This window comes from Equus przewalskii, chromosome 5, assembly GCF_037783145.1.
Source record: "Equus przewalskii isolate Varuska chromosome 5, EquPr2, whole genome shotgun sequence".
NCBI lineage: Eukaryota > Metazoa > Chordata > Mammalia > Perissodactyla > Equidae > Equus > Equus przewalskii.
Genome location: NC_091835.1, coordinates 21,491,565 through 21,505,882, shown reverse-complemented (window position 1 = coordinate 21,505,882; position 14,318 = coordinate 21,491,565). Strand labels below are relative to the sequence as shown.

At 53.0% G+C, this 14,318-nt stretch overlaps 1 protein-coding gene across 2 annotated transcripts in view; it reads right to left on the bottom strand.

The window, feature by feature from the left end:
- Positions 1-14,318, bottom strand: part of SH3BP4 (SH3 domain binding protein 4) — a 95,745-nt gene that overhangs the window by 19,686 nt on the left and 61,741 nt on the right. For both annotated transcript variants that reach the window (XM_070618648.1, XM_070618649.1), the window contains one exon: positions 1,591-1,839. In XM_070618648.1, coding sequence (XP_070474749.1) covers positions 1,591-1,708 — 118 coding nt within the window. In that variant the 5' untranslated portion in view covers positions 1,709-1,839. The remainder of the gene's footprint in view (positions 1-1,590; positions 1,840-14,318) is intronic.

The following is a 14,318-nucleotide window of genomic DNA, read 5'->3' as shown; positions in this document are numbered from 1 at the left end:
TCGTACCCCACTAAGCCAACCAGCCCCCATTACATCCCAGGATGTCTTGCGGTATTCTTCCGGGAATTACCCTCCTCGTACATCAGTATTGTTATTTTAAAAAATCTAGCTCTCTGTCACTTATCTCAAGCTCTCCACCCCAATCCACAATTTATGCTCCCATCTTCCAGCTTTAACCATGATTAGCTGGGCTACACACCAAGAAAACAAAGCCCGTTACCAGACTATGAAAAATAAATGGTTCAATTTTTTATAGCGACACCTGATAATTCTGCTGCTCTTATTAATAAAATCTCACGATTCCCTTGGCGGTCTCTTTTCTTTTGAAGAATATTTAAAGCCCTGCTCAGAGCCCAAGGGAGAAAGCACAGACAGGAAGAAGAAGAAGTTGAGGACAGAGTGGAAGGGAGAAGAGAGCAGAGAGAGACCAACATGGACATAGGATTTCCAGTACCTCAGGGTAGAGGGACAGGATTTTATCTGGGAGCTAGCAGTTTAGTTCAAGAAATATTTATTTAGGGGGCTGGCCCCGTGGCCGAGTGGTTAAGTTCACGTGCTCCACTTCAGCAGCCCGTGGTTCACCAGTTCGGATCCTGGGTGTGGACTGACACACCACTGGTCAAGCCACACTGTGGCAGTGTCCCACATAGAACTAGAATGACCTACGACTAGGATATACAACTAAGTACTGGGGTTTGGGGGAGAAAAAAAAAAGGAAGATTGGCAATAGATAGTATTAGCTCAGGGCCAATCTTCTTCACAGACAAAAAAGAAAGAAATATTTAGCACTGACTCTGTGCTAAGGATATAAAGGTAAGATAAAGCTCACACTGGTCAGCTGTTCACCCAGCAGCACAATGGGAATTTCAACAGAATATGGTAAACACTGTGAGACAGTCAGTTGATGATGAGGAGGATGATGATATGATGATGATGGGGCCCACAGCACTAGGGGAGCACCCACGAGATAAGGACCATGGCCAGGTGAGGGCAGGGTGGAGCTCCAGGAAGAAGATGACCCAGTGGTATCCACTTCAGTGTCCAAAAGATAGGTTTCCTCCAAACAGTTTATGTGGCTGTTAGACAGACCCAGAGACCAGGCCGATTACACGCTGGGAGCCACCTCTAAACCAGGTCTGCAAACTACGGCCCTTGGGCCAAATCTGCTGGCTGTTTTTGTAAATAAAGCTTTAAAATATTTCCTATCTGACCCTTCCCAGAAAAAGCTTGCTGACCCCCGTCCTAGACCACCCCCTTTCTTCACTAGTGCTTTTCACTCTTGCCTCTTACCACACTCTCCTTTCCCCTAGTTTTCTGTACTGCCAGGCTCCCTCAACGTATTCTGTATGAAGAAGTTTCATTCCTAAGGGGTTAATTCAAAACAACCTCCCAACACACCAACAAAACCAAACAAGACAAGTGGTAATGGTTCCAGGGCTGACTCTGTAATGCGACGAAGTTTGCAGAGCTCAGATTTAATTATCTGAACAGGAACTTGGCAGCCTTGAAGCAGCAAAGTCCTTGGGTCTCGGAGCCCTTGGCAAATGCCCGTCTTCTCCCTCAGCCACAGTCCTGTGCCCAGGAGCTCACCTTTGACATCATTAAAGCTCGTTTCTGAAAACCCTTCGCTGAGGTCAATCAAGGTCCCCTCGGACTTGCACCGGGGGAGGCCGCTGGAGTTGGCAGCTCGGATCCGTTGAGCTGCCATCTTGAATCTCTCTTTCTGAGTGAACTGCTAGGGTTTCATAGCTCTTCCTCCAGTTATTCCAGCAATTGCTGAAGCTTCTGTCTCAAGCAACCGCGCCACACTGCGGCGGCAACTTGGCAACGTGCTTCTTCCTGAAAGGGCGGGGGGGAGGAAAAAAGAAAAGAATTTCCTTTAAGCAAGTGAAACGTGGGTTAAACACTAATTTTACAGGAAGCGGGAATCCTTTTTCTTCCAGAGGCCATTCCGATACACACAGACCCGTGTGGTTCCTCCCGGTCCTAGAGAGTAGAGCAGGGCTCACTCCCCAGGTGCTATGGCCATCGCATCAGTTCTCTGGGTGCGCACAGCCCAAGCAGTGTTTCCCGGCCTGCTGTCTGCACTCTCTTCCTGGGGGACAGTGGGGTTCATGTAATTTGTTCTAGCACCTGGCCAGCCCATTCATTACGGTCATGAGAAGGACAAAACAGGATCTGGACAGTCCACACTGCAAGCCCCTGGGTTCAGGAAAGGGTAAATAAACCTCCGTCTGTTCAGAGAGTGGCTGGTCCCATTCTAGGAACAGCCAAGGCTGTGACTCGGGCCCCCAGGCCAGCCACACTCAACGCAGTGCTTCTCAGGGCCTCATTGCAGCGGGTTTGAGGGGATGGCTCCCTAACAACACCCTCCTTAAGCCACCCCTGAACCCCAAGTAAACAAGCAAATAAAATACACATGGCCTTCCTGTATATAAGGTATTTCTGTGTGACTTATGCAGATGAAGCCCTTGAATATCTACTGAGCTGCTGTGTTGTTAAGAAGCCAGAAGAGAAAGTTTCCGTGGGAAAGAGCACAAGAATTGCTCCCAAGGCCTCAGTTTCTTCCTGGGGAGGGGGCACGAGGCATTTGAGGGGTCCTGGAGATGGACGAGGTGACTGGCTTTGAGCAGACCTTCATCAGGGCCCGTGGACAAGAAAAGGCACAGCTAGGGGCCAACTCCAGAGCAGTGAATCTCACACACTCTCCAACAGAGACGGGCAGGCCCCGCCACAGCTGGCCCGCAGTGCTCAGAGCAGAGGGCGACCGGCGGGCAGGTGAATTTCACCCCAGTATAACTGGGTTCATGTGACCTGGCCCGAGGTCTCCTGTTGCTCAATTGCTCCATCCAAAGACAGCTGGAAATGCGGCTTTTGATCCAGGTATGTCACTTTTATTAATCAGAGGGACCCGGAGGGCCCTCTGTGGCGCATCTGCACTGGGGATGATACAGCCCGTCCACTCCCATCCTTGTCCCCAGGCTTGCGTGCAGCGTCCGTGGCTAACAGGGCCAGCCGTGCAGCGAGTAAACTGGGGTTTGCTTCTGCACTCCACCGTTCACGGGAGTGACCGTGTGTTCAACATTTAACACAAGATCAGTTTCCGTATTTGTAACGTGGGGTAATGACGGTGGTCCTGATGCGATCTGTGTGAAGAATAAATAAGGTAATAATCTAGGTGAGGGGCTTGGAACAAGGAGCAGAGGCTCAGTGACAGTTGGCCCCCATGCCTTGGCCACCATCACCACAGCCAGGACACCAGCAGCCCCAGTCCTTCCTGGCCCGGAGTGGCCCACTGGCAGTGGCTGCAGGGCGGATTCTGTTTCATCCCAAGGCCACAGGAGGCAGCATTCCCGCACCCGACGCTCTTGGAGAGAAGGCCTATGTTATGGACGGAACATATCCCCCCTCCAAACTCATACTCCTACCTGCCACGGGATGGCATTTGAAGATGGGGCCTTGGGGGCGTGGTTAGGGTTGGATAAGGTTAGACCAGATCTGGGCCCTTCCAAGAGACACCAGAAAGCTGGCTCCTCTCTCTGCTCTAGACCATGTGATGAGGACACAGTGAGAAAGCGGCTGTCTGCAAGCCAGGAATCGGGCCCTCCCCAATAGCCAAATCAGCCAGCACCTTGATCTTGGACTTCCCAGTCTCCAGAACTGCGAGAAAAAGAACTCCCACTGTGTAAGGCCCCTAGTCTGCAGCGTTTTGTCACGGCAGCCTGAGCTGACTGAGACAGTGTGTGAGAAGCAGGCAGAAAAGGGAGAGCAGGGCCCTGACGTCCTGAACGCTGGGCCAGGCTGGACGCATGTGCACAGGGAGCAGGACAGCAGCGGCTGCCCCTCTGGGGAGGGAGCAAAGCCACCATCCTGGGGGGTGACATTTCCCTTAAAAAACACCCAACCTGAGCCCAGCACCACTGTCCCTCCCAGCCTGCCTCCCACCCTGGACTCCTCCAGTCAGTCTGCAGCCCAAGCCAGAACCGTAAGGAGAGAATCGAGCCTGCACCAACACACAGTTTTATTTATGACTCATGCATCAACACTCACATGCATGTGAGTTATCTGAAGGACGGGCTGAAGCACCTGGAGGTTCCCAATCACATGAGATCACACACTGCCTCCCTTCTCTTCCTATACAGTGACAACTGGTGTGACCGTGTGCTCCTACTCCCTTTGCCTGCCCGGCTCTTCTCTGCAGAGAACTGTGCACCGGGAGATGATGCAACCTCCTTGATAAGACAGACAGCCTGGGACCAGAAAGGGCAGCACAATGAAGCCTTGCCTCCTGGTCCTGATGGAGTTACTCACGTCTCCTCCCCACCCAGAGCCCACTCTCCAGGCGGGGGACGGGGCACTTACGGGGCCTGGGACGGGGCACTTACGGGGCCTGGGACACCGCACTCCATCAGCAGCGGTGGTCGCGCAGCTCTATCTACACAGGTGGCGGAGCTGGGCACAGAGGCCTGGTGACTACGCCCCAGGTGGCTCTACCCCACCAGGCGTGTGGGTGCCCCAAGGGCACCGGGACACAGGCAAAAGCCACCTGGGGGCAGCCTGGCTTTACAAGGGAAGCACGACAATAGGCTACGCTATTGAGGTGAGAGGACGTGAAAAGCCTCTGGATCCAAAAGACTAAGTCTCGTTTACTGGAGAAAATCAACACAGGGAGAGAATGGGATGCGTCTGTGGATGGGTGGGAGGGAGAGCGGAACTTTAGGACGGTTTTGAGCCTATGACCTGTTATTGCCAGGTGGACCGTCAAATTTAATGACAGTTCCTACCTAAGACTCCCGGTCTGCCCGTGTCTTTTCGGGAGACAGCAGATGGGCACAGCAAAAGCAGTTGGGCAGCAGGGTAAAGCGAGGAGATGCCGCTTAGCTGTGAAACATGACAGGTGCACACTCTGCTCAGGCCCTGGGGGTTTCCCTACCCGGCCCAGAGCTGCTGCGAGGACTCACAAGAACACTCTTCCTTCTGCACGTACCCACGTCCCTGCAGCCCCCAACACACGCTCCTCCTTCTGGCCTTCCTCTTAAGGACACCCCGGCACCCCAGCAGAGGCGTGCTTTAGGAGGAAGGATCCCAGGAGTTTTCCCAGACAGTCCACTCCAACCACGCTTCCAGGGAGAGCCAGAGTAAAAGCGGGGGCTGCTTCTGCCAGGCCTGGCGGCCCAGTGGTCAAGATGCAGGGCTCACACCACTGCAGCCCGGGTTCATTTCCTGGTCAGGGAACCACACCGCCTGTCTGTCGGTTGTCACACAGTGGTGGCTGCATGTTGCTGTGATGCTGAAAGCTATGCCATCGATATATTCAAACACCAGCAGGGTCAGCCATGGTGGACAGGTTTCAGTGGAGCTTCCAGACTAAGACAGACTAGGAAGAAGGACCTGGCCACCCACTTTCGAAAAAACTGGCCATGAAAGCCCTATGAATCGCAGCGGGGCCCTGTCTGATACAGCGCCGGAAGGGGAGAGGACGGCTCGGAAAGACCGGGCAGGGTTCCACTCTGCTGTCCACAGGGTGGCTGGGAGTCAGAATCCCCCTGAGGGCACTAACAACAAAACTCTGCCATCCCACCTCCCTTTGTGAATGTGCACTACCTGACTTCCCACTCACAACCGGGAGAAATTATTTCATGGAGGATTTTTTTTAAAAAAAGGTCAAAAGGGGCACAATCACAAGGCCTTAGTGGAAGGAAGTGCCTTCGCTCCCATGCATCCCCACCCTCAACCCCGCCCCCCACCTGGGCACAGGCCTGCTTCTGAGGGTCCCAAGCCCTGCTGGGTGGGAGCCGGGAGCTGCAACAGCGAGGGTCCCCGAGAGCCTGACCAGCTGCCTGGCGGAGGCCCAGAAAGCTGCCTGGAGGAGGTGAAATGCCAAGTTCTAAAGTGTGACGGAGTCTCGGGACAGAGCGGGGCGGCTGTGATGGCGCACAGGACACCGGTGTGGCCAGAAGCGGAAAGACGGCTGGCAGAGTCAGTAGGAGCCAGAACACAGATGGGGAAGGGTCTTTGCCCTGAAGACCGGGGAGCCACAGAAGGTTTCTGCGGGAGAAAGATAATGATGGCTGCAGATGACAACAAAGGAAGCAGCAATGCCATTATCTCTGAAAACTACTGACTCCGTTTGGGAGAGGCTCCTGAGAGAGCTGGTGGTGGGGCGGGATGCAGGCGGATGTGGTAATGGAGAGGCGACATCAGGACAAGCCCCATGCACCTCAAAGCCCTGTGCAGACAGCCACGTCCTCGATAGACGAGCTGGGTGGAGTCCAGGAGCTGATTTGATCCAGGAGCTGATTTGATCCAGGGCTGGCAGCACAGTAGCCGACAGCTCACTGGGGCACCCACAGGACACAGAGATAGCTTTCCAGCGAGCACGAGAAGAGTCTGGAGGTCAGCAGATAAAACTGGAGATAAATATTTAAGAGTGATGGGACTTTTGCATCCCCTATCACTACCCGGAAGGCAGCCTGGGGGAGCACCAGGGTCTTGGGGGTGGCAGAGGAGACAGAACCATGGAACACCACTGGAATTGCTGGAGACGCATCATCGCTTTTGTTTATTCTTCATGGGGAATGTAGTTATGGCCCTGAGCCAGTGAGAGACAAGAAGCGTGTTAGCAGTTATATAAAGAGATCTGCAGTCCTTTTAAAAACACCAGGATGCCCTCACAGAAGTCACCATTCAAGGAACAGACGAGCCACCAACTGTGTAGTCCCCACAACCTCGCCACTTATGAGCCAGAGCGAAGTGGAGGTGCTGAAGTCCAATTCCTCGACGACCAGAAGCCTCGTGTTCACACTGAGCGCCAACACGCTCATTCACATGGTCTCGTTGCCAGGATGGGGGATGTTCTGTCCGGTGGTGCTCAATGCCCTGTGTAAAGCCCCAGAACGGCTACTTTTTCTCCTGGGGCAGAGGGAGACCTTGCATGGACAGATCCTGACACCAGCAACACATTCGCGGTCAGTGCAAACGACGACACCAACCACGGCCTCTTGGAGATGTTCCTTTATAGCAAAGAAGGTGGGCGGCCAGTCCCCGCTGGCCCAAGCCTGGAGGGCTCCCTCTTCCTGGAACCTCCCCAGATCGCAGAGCATGAGGGTGAGGGTTCGAAGGGAAGCTGTGCACCCCACGGACTCCAGAGTGGGGCACGGAGAGATCCCTGGAGCAACCCACCCAGCGTGATGCTCCTGGAGGCGGCGGCTGACAAGCCACTCTCTGCTCTATTGCCTTGCTAACCATTTCTTTCCAAACCACAGAGCTCACCAGGCATTCCCTGCCAGCGGCTGTCGCGCCCTGATTCCTCCCGACTCCCTGATGCCTCCTTGATTTCTCCACCGTCTGTGCCAAACGGGCCCTTAACTTTCTCAAAGCTGTCCTTCCCGGTCAGGTCACTCCGCCAGCTCAAGACCCTCTGGGTGCTGCCTGCTGCTTCTAAACCAGCGACATCCGACTTCCCGCCTGGCACTCAGAGCCTGGGCTCCTGAGTTTTCACCCGTCCTTCCAGGTTTATCACTTACCTCCACCCCTGCTTCTCTGTGGCGCCCAGCACTCTCCAGCTCCTGCTCCTGGAATGCGCTCCCCTCACCTGCGCCTCCAGGAAAACTCTCTCTTCTCTCTCTCCACCTTCTTTCTGGTCCACCCTCCTCCCCGCAGCCCTGCAAGCTCCCAGACTGACTCATGTGCTGTCCTCAGACCTGCAGTCAATGTCCTCCAGCCTAAAGTTCAAGTTCAAGTCCCTGAGCTCAAGGGCCACGCCCCTGGAGTCAGTCCCTGCTTTATTAGAAAAGTAATTTTGGGGTAAATGACGAGATGCTCTGATTGGCTTTGTAATGATTTCATGAAGGTTCCTGATCCTCTGTGTTACTGTATGTTACACTATTACTAGACATCAGTGTATTTACTGTACATTAGACTATTTTCCGTATTTATTCTTCGCCATTTCCCTATTTATTCTTTGCCATTTCCCTATGTATTGTTGATTTTTTATTATTATTTTTTATTGTTATATTACTTTTACTATCTTCCTATTTACGTACATGTTTCATAAGGCCTTCCATAAAACATTAAAAAAATTAGGAAAGTTGGGGGCTGGCCTGGTGACGCAGCGGTTAAGTTCGCACGTTCCGCTTCTCAGCGGCCTGGGGTTCGCCGGTTCGGATCCTGGGTGCGGACATGGCACCGCTTGGCAAAAGCCATGCTGTGGTAGGTGTCCCGCGTATAAAGGAGAGGAAGATGGGCACGGATGTTAGCTCAGGGCCAGTCTTCCTCAGCAAAAAGAGGAGGATTGGCAGATGTTAGCTCAGGGCTAATCTTCCTCAAAAAAAAAAAAAAAATTAGGAAGTAACATTCGGACTAGTGTCAGGAATGAGAGTATGAGTGAGTGAGTGTGTGTGTGTGTGTGTGTATGTGTGCGTGTGCATCTCCCTTTCACTACGAAAAACTCTAAGGAGCCATCAACTCAGATGCCCAGCAGCCTGAGCCCCTCATGGAACACGTGGACATGGCCGGGTTCCCAATGAGGTGACAACAGAGCCCTGAACCTCAGACTCAGCTCACCGAGGGCTCCCCTTCAGGGCCGGTGGGCATCTCGCCCCCTCCAGGTGCAAACCCACCTGTGGGGTTTGCCCCCACCTCCTCCCGAGCCTTCACCATCATCAGCTGCAGAGCCCGTTGTCCCTCCTCATCGGCCCCCTCCCCCCTTTCCCCCGAATCTGCTGGGCCTGCACGGGAGCGAATGTGTGCACACCCATCCGCCTCAGGCAGCTCTACCCGCAGAACACAACCTCTGTCGGACCTCTGCTCAGCAGCACTTCCACACCATCCAGCTCTGCCCTCCCACAGTCCACCCCTCAATTAGCCGCCAGGACGTTTTTAAAAGTCAGTCAGGACCCTGTTCAAAACCCTCCAAAGGCTTCTTAGCTCTTAGTGTGCTCGCCGTGCCCTCAAGGCCCTACATTATGGGTCCTTGCTAGCTCTCTGACCCCGTTTCCTGAAGTTCTCTCCCTCCCACCACAGGGCCTTTGCACATGCTGTTCCTGCAGCCTGGGAGGCCCCTGTCTAGAGAGTCAGCAGACTTGATCTCTCACTTCCTTACCAACACTAGGCAGGTCATGTGCTTTTGTTTCCAGCCTGATTTCTCCACGAGACTATAAGCACCCTGAGGCCACGGGACTCAGTCTGTTTCTGTTTCCACTCTGTTGTGATGGACCTGAACAGAGCGAATGAATGAATTCTATTTAAGCAAAGACTAAGGCCTCAGAGACATCTTGGTTGGTACCCCTGGGACAGACTCCTTTAAAGAGCCCAAACCCCCAACAAGCATCAAGTGCCGGCTCCCATGGTCGATGTGACGTCGTTACAGACACCAGCCTGAATTTAGGAATCCTAGCCCATTCTGGAAATCAAAGTTATATTTTCCTAAAACACTGAGGGGTTACCTGGATGGGCACCTCGGACATACCTGGATGGCCTGGCATACAAGGGGGGCCACCCTCCACAGGGTCTGGATTCACCCACAGGCCCTGGGGGTCGGTCACCTCTCCAGGACAGCCCGCCGCTACACACAGCCTGTCAGGGTGGCCAGCGTTGGGCCTCAGGACATCAGAGAACGGCAGGCTGAAGCAGCCATGCCAACCCGCCAGGCTCTCCAGACCACATCTGGATGGGGAGGCCAGGCCGCCCTCTGCCCCCGCCGGGGGGAGTCAGGTCTAAGAAGATGGGAAGCAGCCTGAAAGCTATTCCTCGTATCTGACTCGTAACTACTGAGTTTTTCTTTTCTTGTATAAAGGCCGATTCATTTAGAGAGAAAAGAGCCTGCTTCTACCTCCTCCCCAGAAACTGGGAGGTTGGCCTCTGAACAGACGACATCGTTGTGCCCAGACAGAATTATTTACAGATTCTGGTGGCAAACTCGGCAACCTGCACACAGCCCCTCGGCTACACTGGCTGACTTGCCACTCCTCAGATTCCAGACTCACAGAGAATTCCTGTGCGGGCCTATCTGCCAATGCTCTGCCCGAGGAACCATTAAAACACAAACCAAGAAAAACAACAGAACACGGGCATGGCTGGGGTGGAAGAGGCCCTGTGCCGGTCCACAGAGTGTGCACAGCGCCGTGCTGGGTTCTCCCGGTGGCCCTGGCCCAGGAGGGTGCCCCGGGGCCTGCACCCTGCCCGCAGGAGGGACCGGGCATCAAGCCCGCCCTTTGGTTTCCTCCCGAGCGAATTCTGCTCCTGCCTCGTCTCGGATGACTCATTCTCCACATTTGATTTTAATTTCTGGAGTGTATCGTGTTGATTTCATCAGATTTCCCCCAGGGTCAAAAAGAACGCCTGAGTTTCGACCCACTCTGAGTGATTCTAGTCACCAGGCTCTGTCAACAGAAACTCCATCAGGCCTGCCTGCCTCAGTCGCTCCCCAGACAACGGTGTGCTCTGAAGGACCAAAATCATCCTGAGACCCTTCCCCGGCAGACCTGTCTTCCTGTAAGCAAGTGCCCCAAACCCAACGCCCGGGGCTCCAACCCTTCGGGCCAGCGGCAGAGAAGGCGACACACATGCCCGGCCTGGGGACCCCTGGTTTTCAGGGAGTGACACTGAGGAGACCATAAGGAAGGCGAGTTGGTGCTGACCCAGCAAGGCAAGCATGACACTCGCTAAATACCTCTAACACACTTTTCCCCCTGATGCAAACAGCCTGGGAGGCCGATGGATTGTGCAGCCTCCAAACCAGGAGCCCAGCTCCCTTTGAGGCTTGACCCTTGACCTGACCGCCTGGGCAGTAACCCAGGTGGACAGCAAACTACACATGACTGGTGTCCCCATTCCAGGCTCTCCCTTTCCTGGCAGAGAATGCACAGGCTCCAGTTCCCAGAAGGGACCAGCCACGCACAGTGAAACTGGAACCCTCCCCGCCACCTTGGCAGGACTGCTCCTCCCAGGTACAGGGGTCTGAACTCGAGAACCTTTCTCTACCCTCCTGGAGCAGGAGAGAGAAATGCCGCACGGGCACGGGCAAGGCACCCTGGGGGACCAGCTTCATTTATGGGTATCTGCAGTGTATGCCGCTTCGGTTCAACAGCTGAGCTCAGATTGGGGGCGGCAGCAGCCATTGTTCAGGGCTCCCCACAGGCCGTCGGGGTAGAATAATGACATCATTTGTGGGCAGAATCGTGCATCCCAGTCCTCGAGTCTGAGAAAACTGGGCATCTCCCCCAAGGGTGATGGCTGGAGGGAGCCGGCACAATGACTCAGGATGTTTTCACCGGCCAGTGACAAACTTAGAAAATCTGAATCTGGGGAATCATAGTGCTGTGAGCAGGGGTCAGGGAGGGCGGAGTCCCTCTCTGTGGCCTCCGTGGCCTGAGCTTCTTGCTACTGGACCTGGCCGCCTCCCTCCAGGCACCTTGATGCCCAGCGGCGGGATGGTCCAGCGTGCTGCACTGACCCCACCATTTCCTTGGGCAAGAACGACGATCTCAAGCTCTTCAGAGGCTCCACCGTGTGCAGAAGACAATCTCAGCTTCTGGCTTGTCTTCCCAGACCCTCAATGCACTAACCCACTTTCCATCCCTGAGTCACGCCTTCCTTTGGATGCCCTGCGCTCTTGCCAAACACAGCTACTGCTTCTTTCAGTTGGCTCCAGAAGGTCTCCCAGGCATCTCCCGGACTTCTGCCTCCATCTCTCTCACTACTCTACCTGCCTGAAGACTCAACAGGGCTCCCAACTTCTACTGCATTAAAACCCATCCATTTGAGAGGGACCCCATCAAACAGTACCTTTGCAAGTGGCACTCCATCTCTTTTCTGAGCTCTCCTGGGATTCATCTGTCGCCTCTCCGGCCGTGTATGGCTTTAATCCTGATTCCTCGAGAATCGACAGATTCCTGAGCATCACAGCTGTTACTCTGCATGTGATTTTTAGTTCCCAGCAACTACACTCATTTCCTTGAAAGCTGGATACCTGGCTTCTCCATCTTTATAACTCGCTAGCACTAAACACAGTGCCTGGCCCAAGTTGGTGCCTGGTGTCATGTGTCGAATGGACACACGTTTCATTTAAACATCTATTCAGCACCACAAGACACTGGGCACCACCAAAGACACAAGCAAATGCAGGACCTGGCCCCTTCCCTCTGCTGCCTATCCTTTAGCTGGGACGACAACATACACGAAACCGACACCAAGAGGAGAGAAAGGGCTGGGGTTTCCACCATGTCTCTGGGGCATGCACGAGACTGGAGGCCCAGGGACATCCCGGTCTGTGTGTTACACCATGTGTATGATGGTGGATGCTGTGCACCTGTCCCAGCCCCCTGCTGCTGAAAACGGCAAGGAGTTCAAAGACTGAGCAACATGTGGCAGGTCAAAGTGCCCCTGGAGCTTGAGATGTGGGAGGATGCTCATCACGATGGAGGCTTGTGGTCCGCACCACCGAGTCACGCGGAAGGCCAGCCCACCCGTGTGATCGAGCTGGCGGCAGATGCCCTGTGAGGTAGGATCTTGTGATCAGCCCGGACTAGAAATACTTCGCAACTGCGGTCCCAGCCAGTGGCTAGAAAGAAAAAGCCTCATTATCTGCGAAAATGTTCTAAGGGTGATGAGAAGAGAGGCCCATTCACTTGACTCAAGGGGCGGGCCAGGGGGTAGACTCGCCCGATGCCTGACTCCCGTCTGCCATGTTAACCAAGACTGCAAAACATCAGAACTGGAAGCATTTGTGATTTCCACACGTTAGTCATTGATTGCCCGTCTTCCTTAAAAAAAAAAAAAAAAGCTATTTAATACTTCTCTTAAAATCAATCTACGTTTTAAAACTTAAGTTTATTCGAGGAAGTTATTTTAATGGCAGCTTTCTATGACTTTAAAGAGGAAGCTAGTCTATCCTTTAAAAAGAAAGGTCTTCCTTACACAGACTGATCTCTCTCTTCCTGTATACAGTAACTTAAAACACCTCTTTTGAAGTTCATCTTAGACACCACGCTGGAAAGTGGAGATCTGACCGGTGCCACCCATTTTTGCAGGTGAGGAAACTGAGGCTGGTTCGGTTTTTCTTGAAAGGGCTCTGCCCCGAGCTTTGTTTCCGAGACTCAGATTAAAATGCCAGCTGCAAACAAGCTAGACACGGCAGGTAACATCCGGGGTTGATGCTGCCACTGATTCTGTTGACAGTTCCCCTTAATGACACACACATGCCATGCCTGAGGCTCAAGTTCAAGAGAGGAATTTAACACAGTGAAGACAGGGCAGCGGCTGCCGTAACCAAATGGGGACATCCATGGGGATGAGCCAGGGCTCTTGCAAAACTCCACAGGCAGAGAGGGGAGCCAAGCCCCCCAGTGGCACAGCTGGAAATCACCAACAAACACACGTGGAGGCCTCATATGTTGATCCACGTTGATTGTCAGTGGGCCCTCAGTGCCTTGCTTAGGAGAGGAGACCCTGCAAGGACAGGATTCCTGAGGCGTCACTTGAGTTTCCCGGTTTAGCACTGCTTCTCAGCCAGACCCTCAGCCCATCAGTTTTACCCATCAGTTCACCGAGAATCTGGCATCTAGCACAGTAAGGAACCAACGAAATTCATGGAAGAAGTGAATGAACTTCTTTACTAGAGATCTACCATGTCTATGAATTACTAATCGAGATATCTAGAGCAACAAACCAATCACAAATCTCTACAGCTCATCAATATTTATCAAGGGATTGACAGAAGACAGGATCCTTTCCCCTCCTCCCATCCCTCCGCCCTTCGGATACAGCTGTCCTTAGGAAATCAAAGGGGTAGAAAAAGTGACTTGTTTACAGACATATAGAAATGGGAACACCTAATTCTCCAACACATGGGCCTGAGTTTTCTACCTCTGCGAAGGGTTATATAGCCGCTAACATTCATTTCCTAATATTTAACAGAATGGAAAGCCCATGTGACATGAATATTGAGAAAAACTAAATCCACAATTTTACAATAAAATCTCATTCCGCTTTGTTTTTAAAAACGTATACTTAATTGAAAAAAGAGTAAATTTCACATTCAACGCTGACATTGATTACGTCTAGGCGGCAAGCGGATGGGTAATTTTGTTATCGTTATCTTAATTTTACTAAGTTTTCTATTTTTTGTGAGAATAAAAAAATGCACTTTATAAAAGGAACTCCTATTCTTATTCCCAAACACCAGGCCACGATTCCAGCAAGTTCCTTCCAATCTCGCAAGGCCATTTCAATGATGGATTAATCCCAGAGGATCTGAAGCGGGTACCTGAGGGGCACTGTCGATATTAAACCAATGTGCTGTTTTCCTGTTTAAGTCG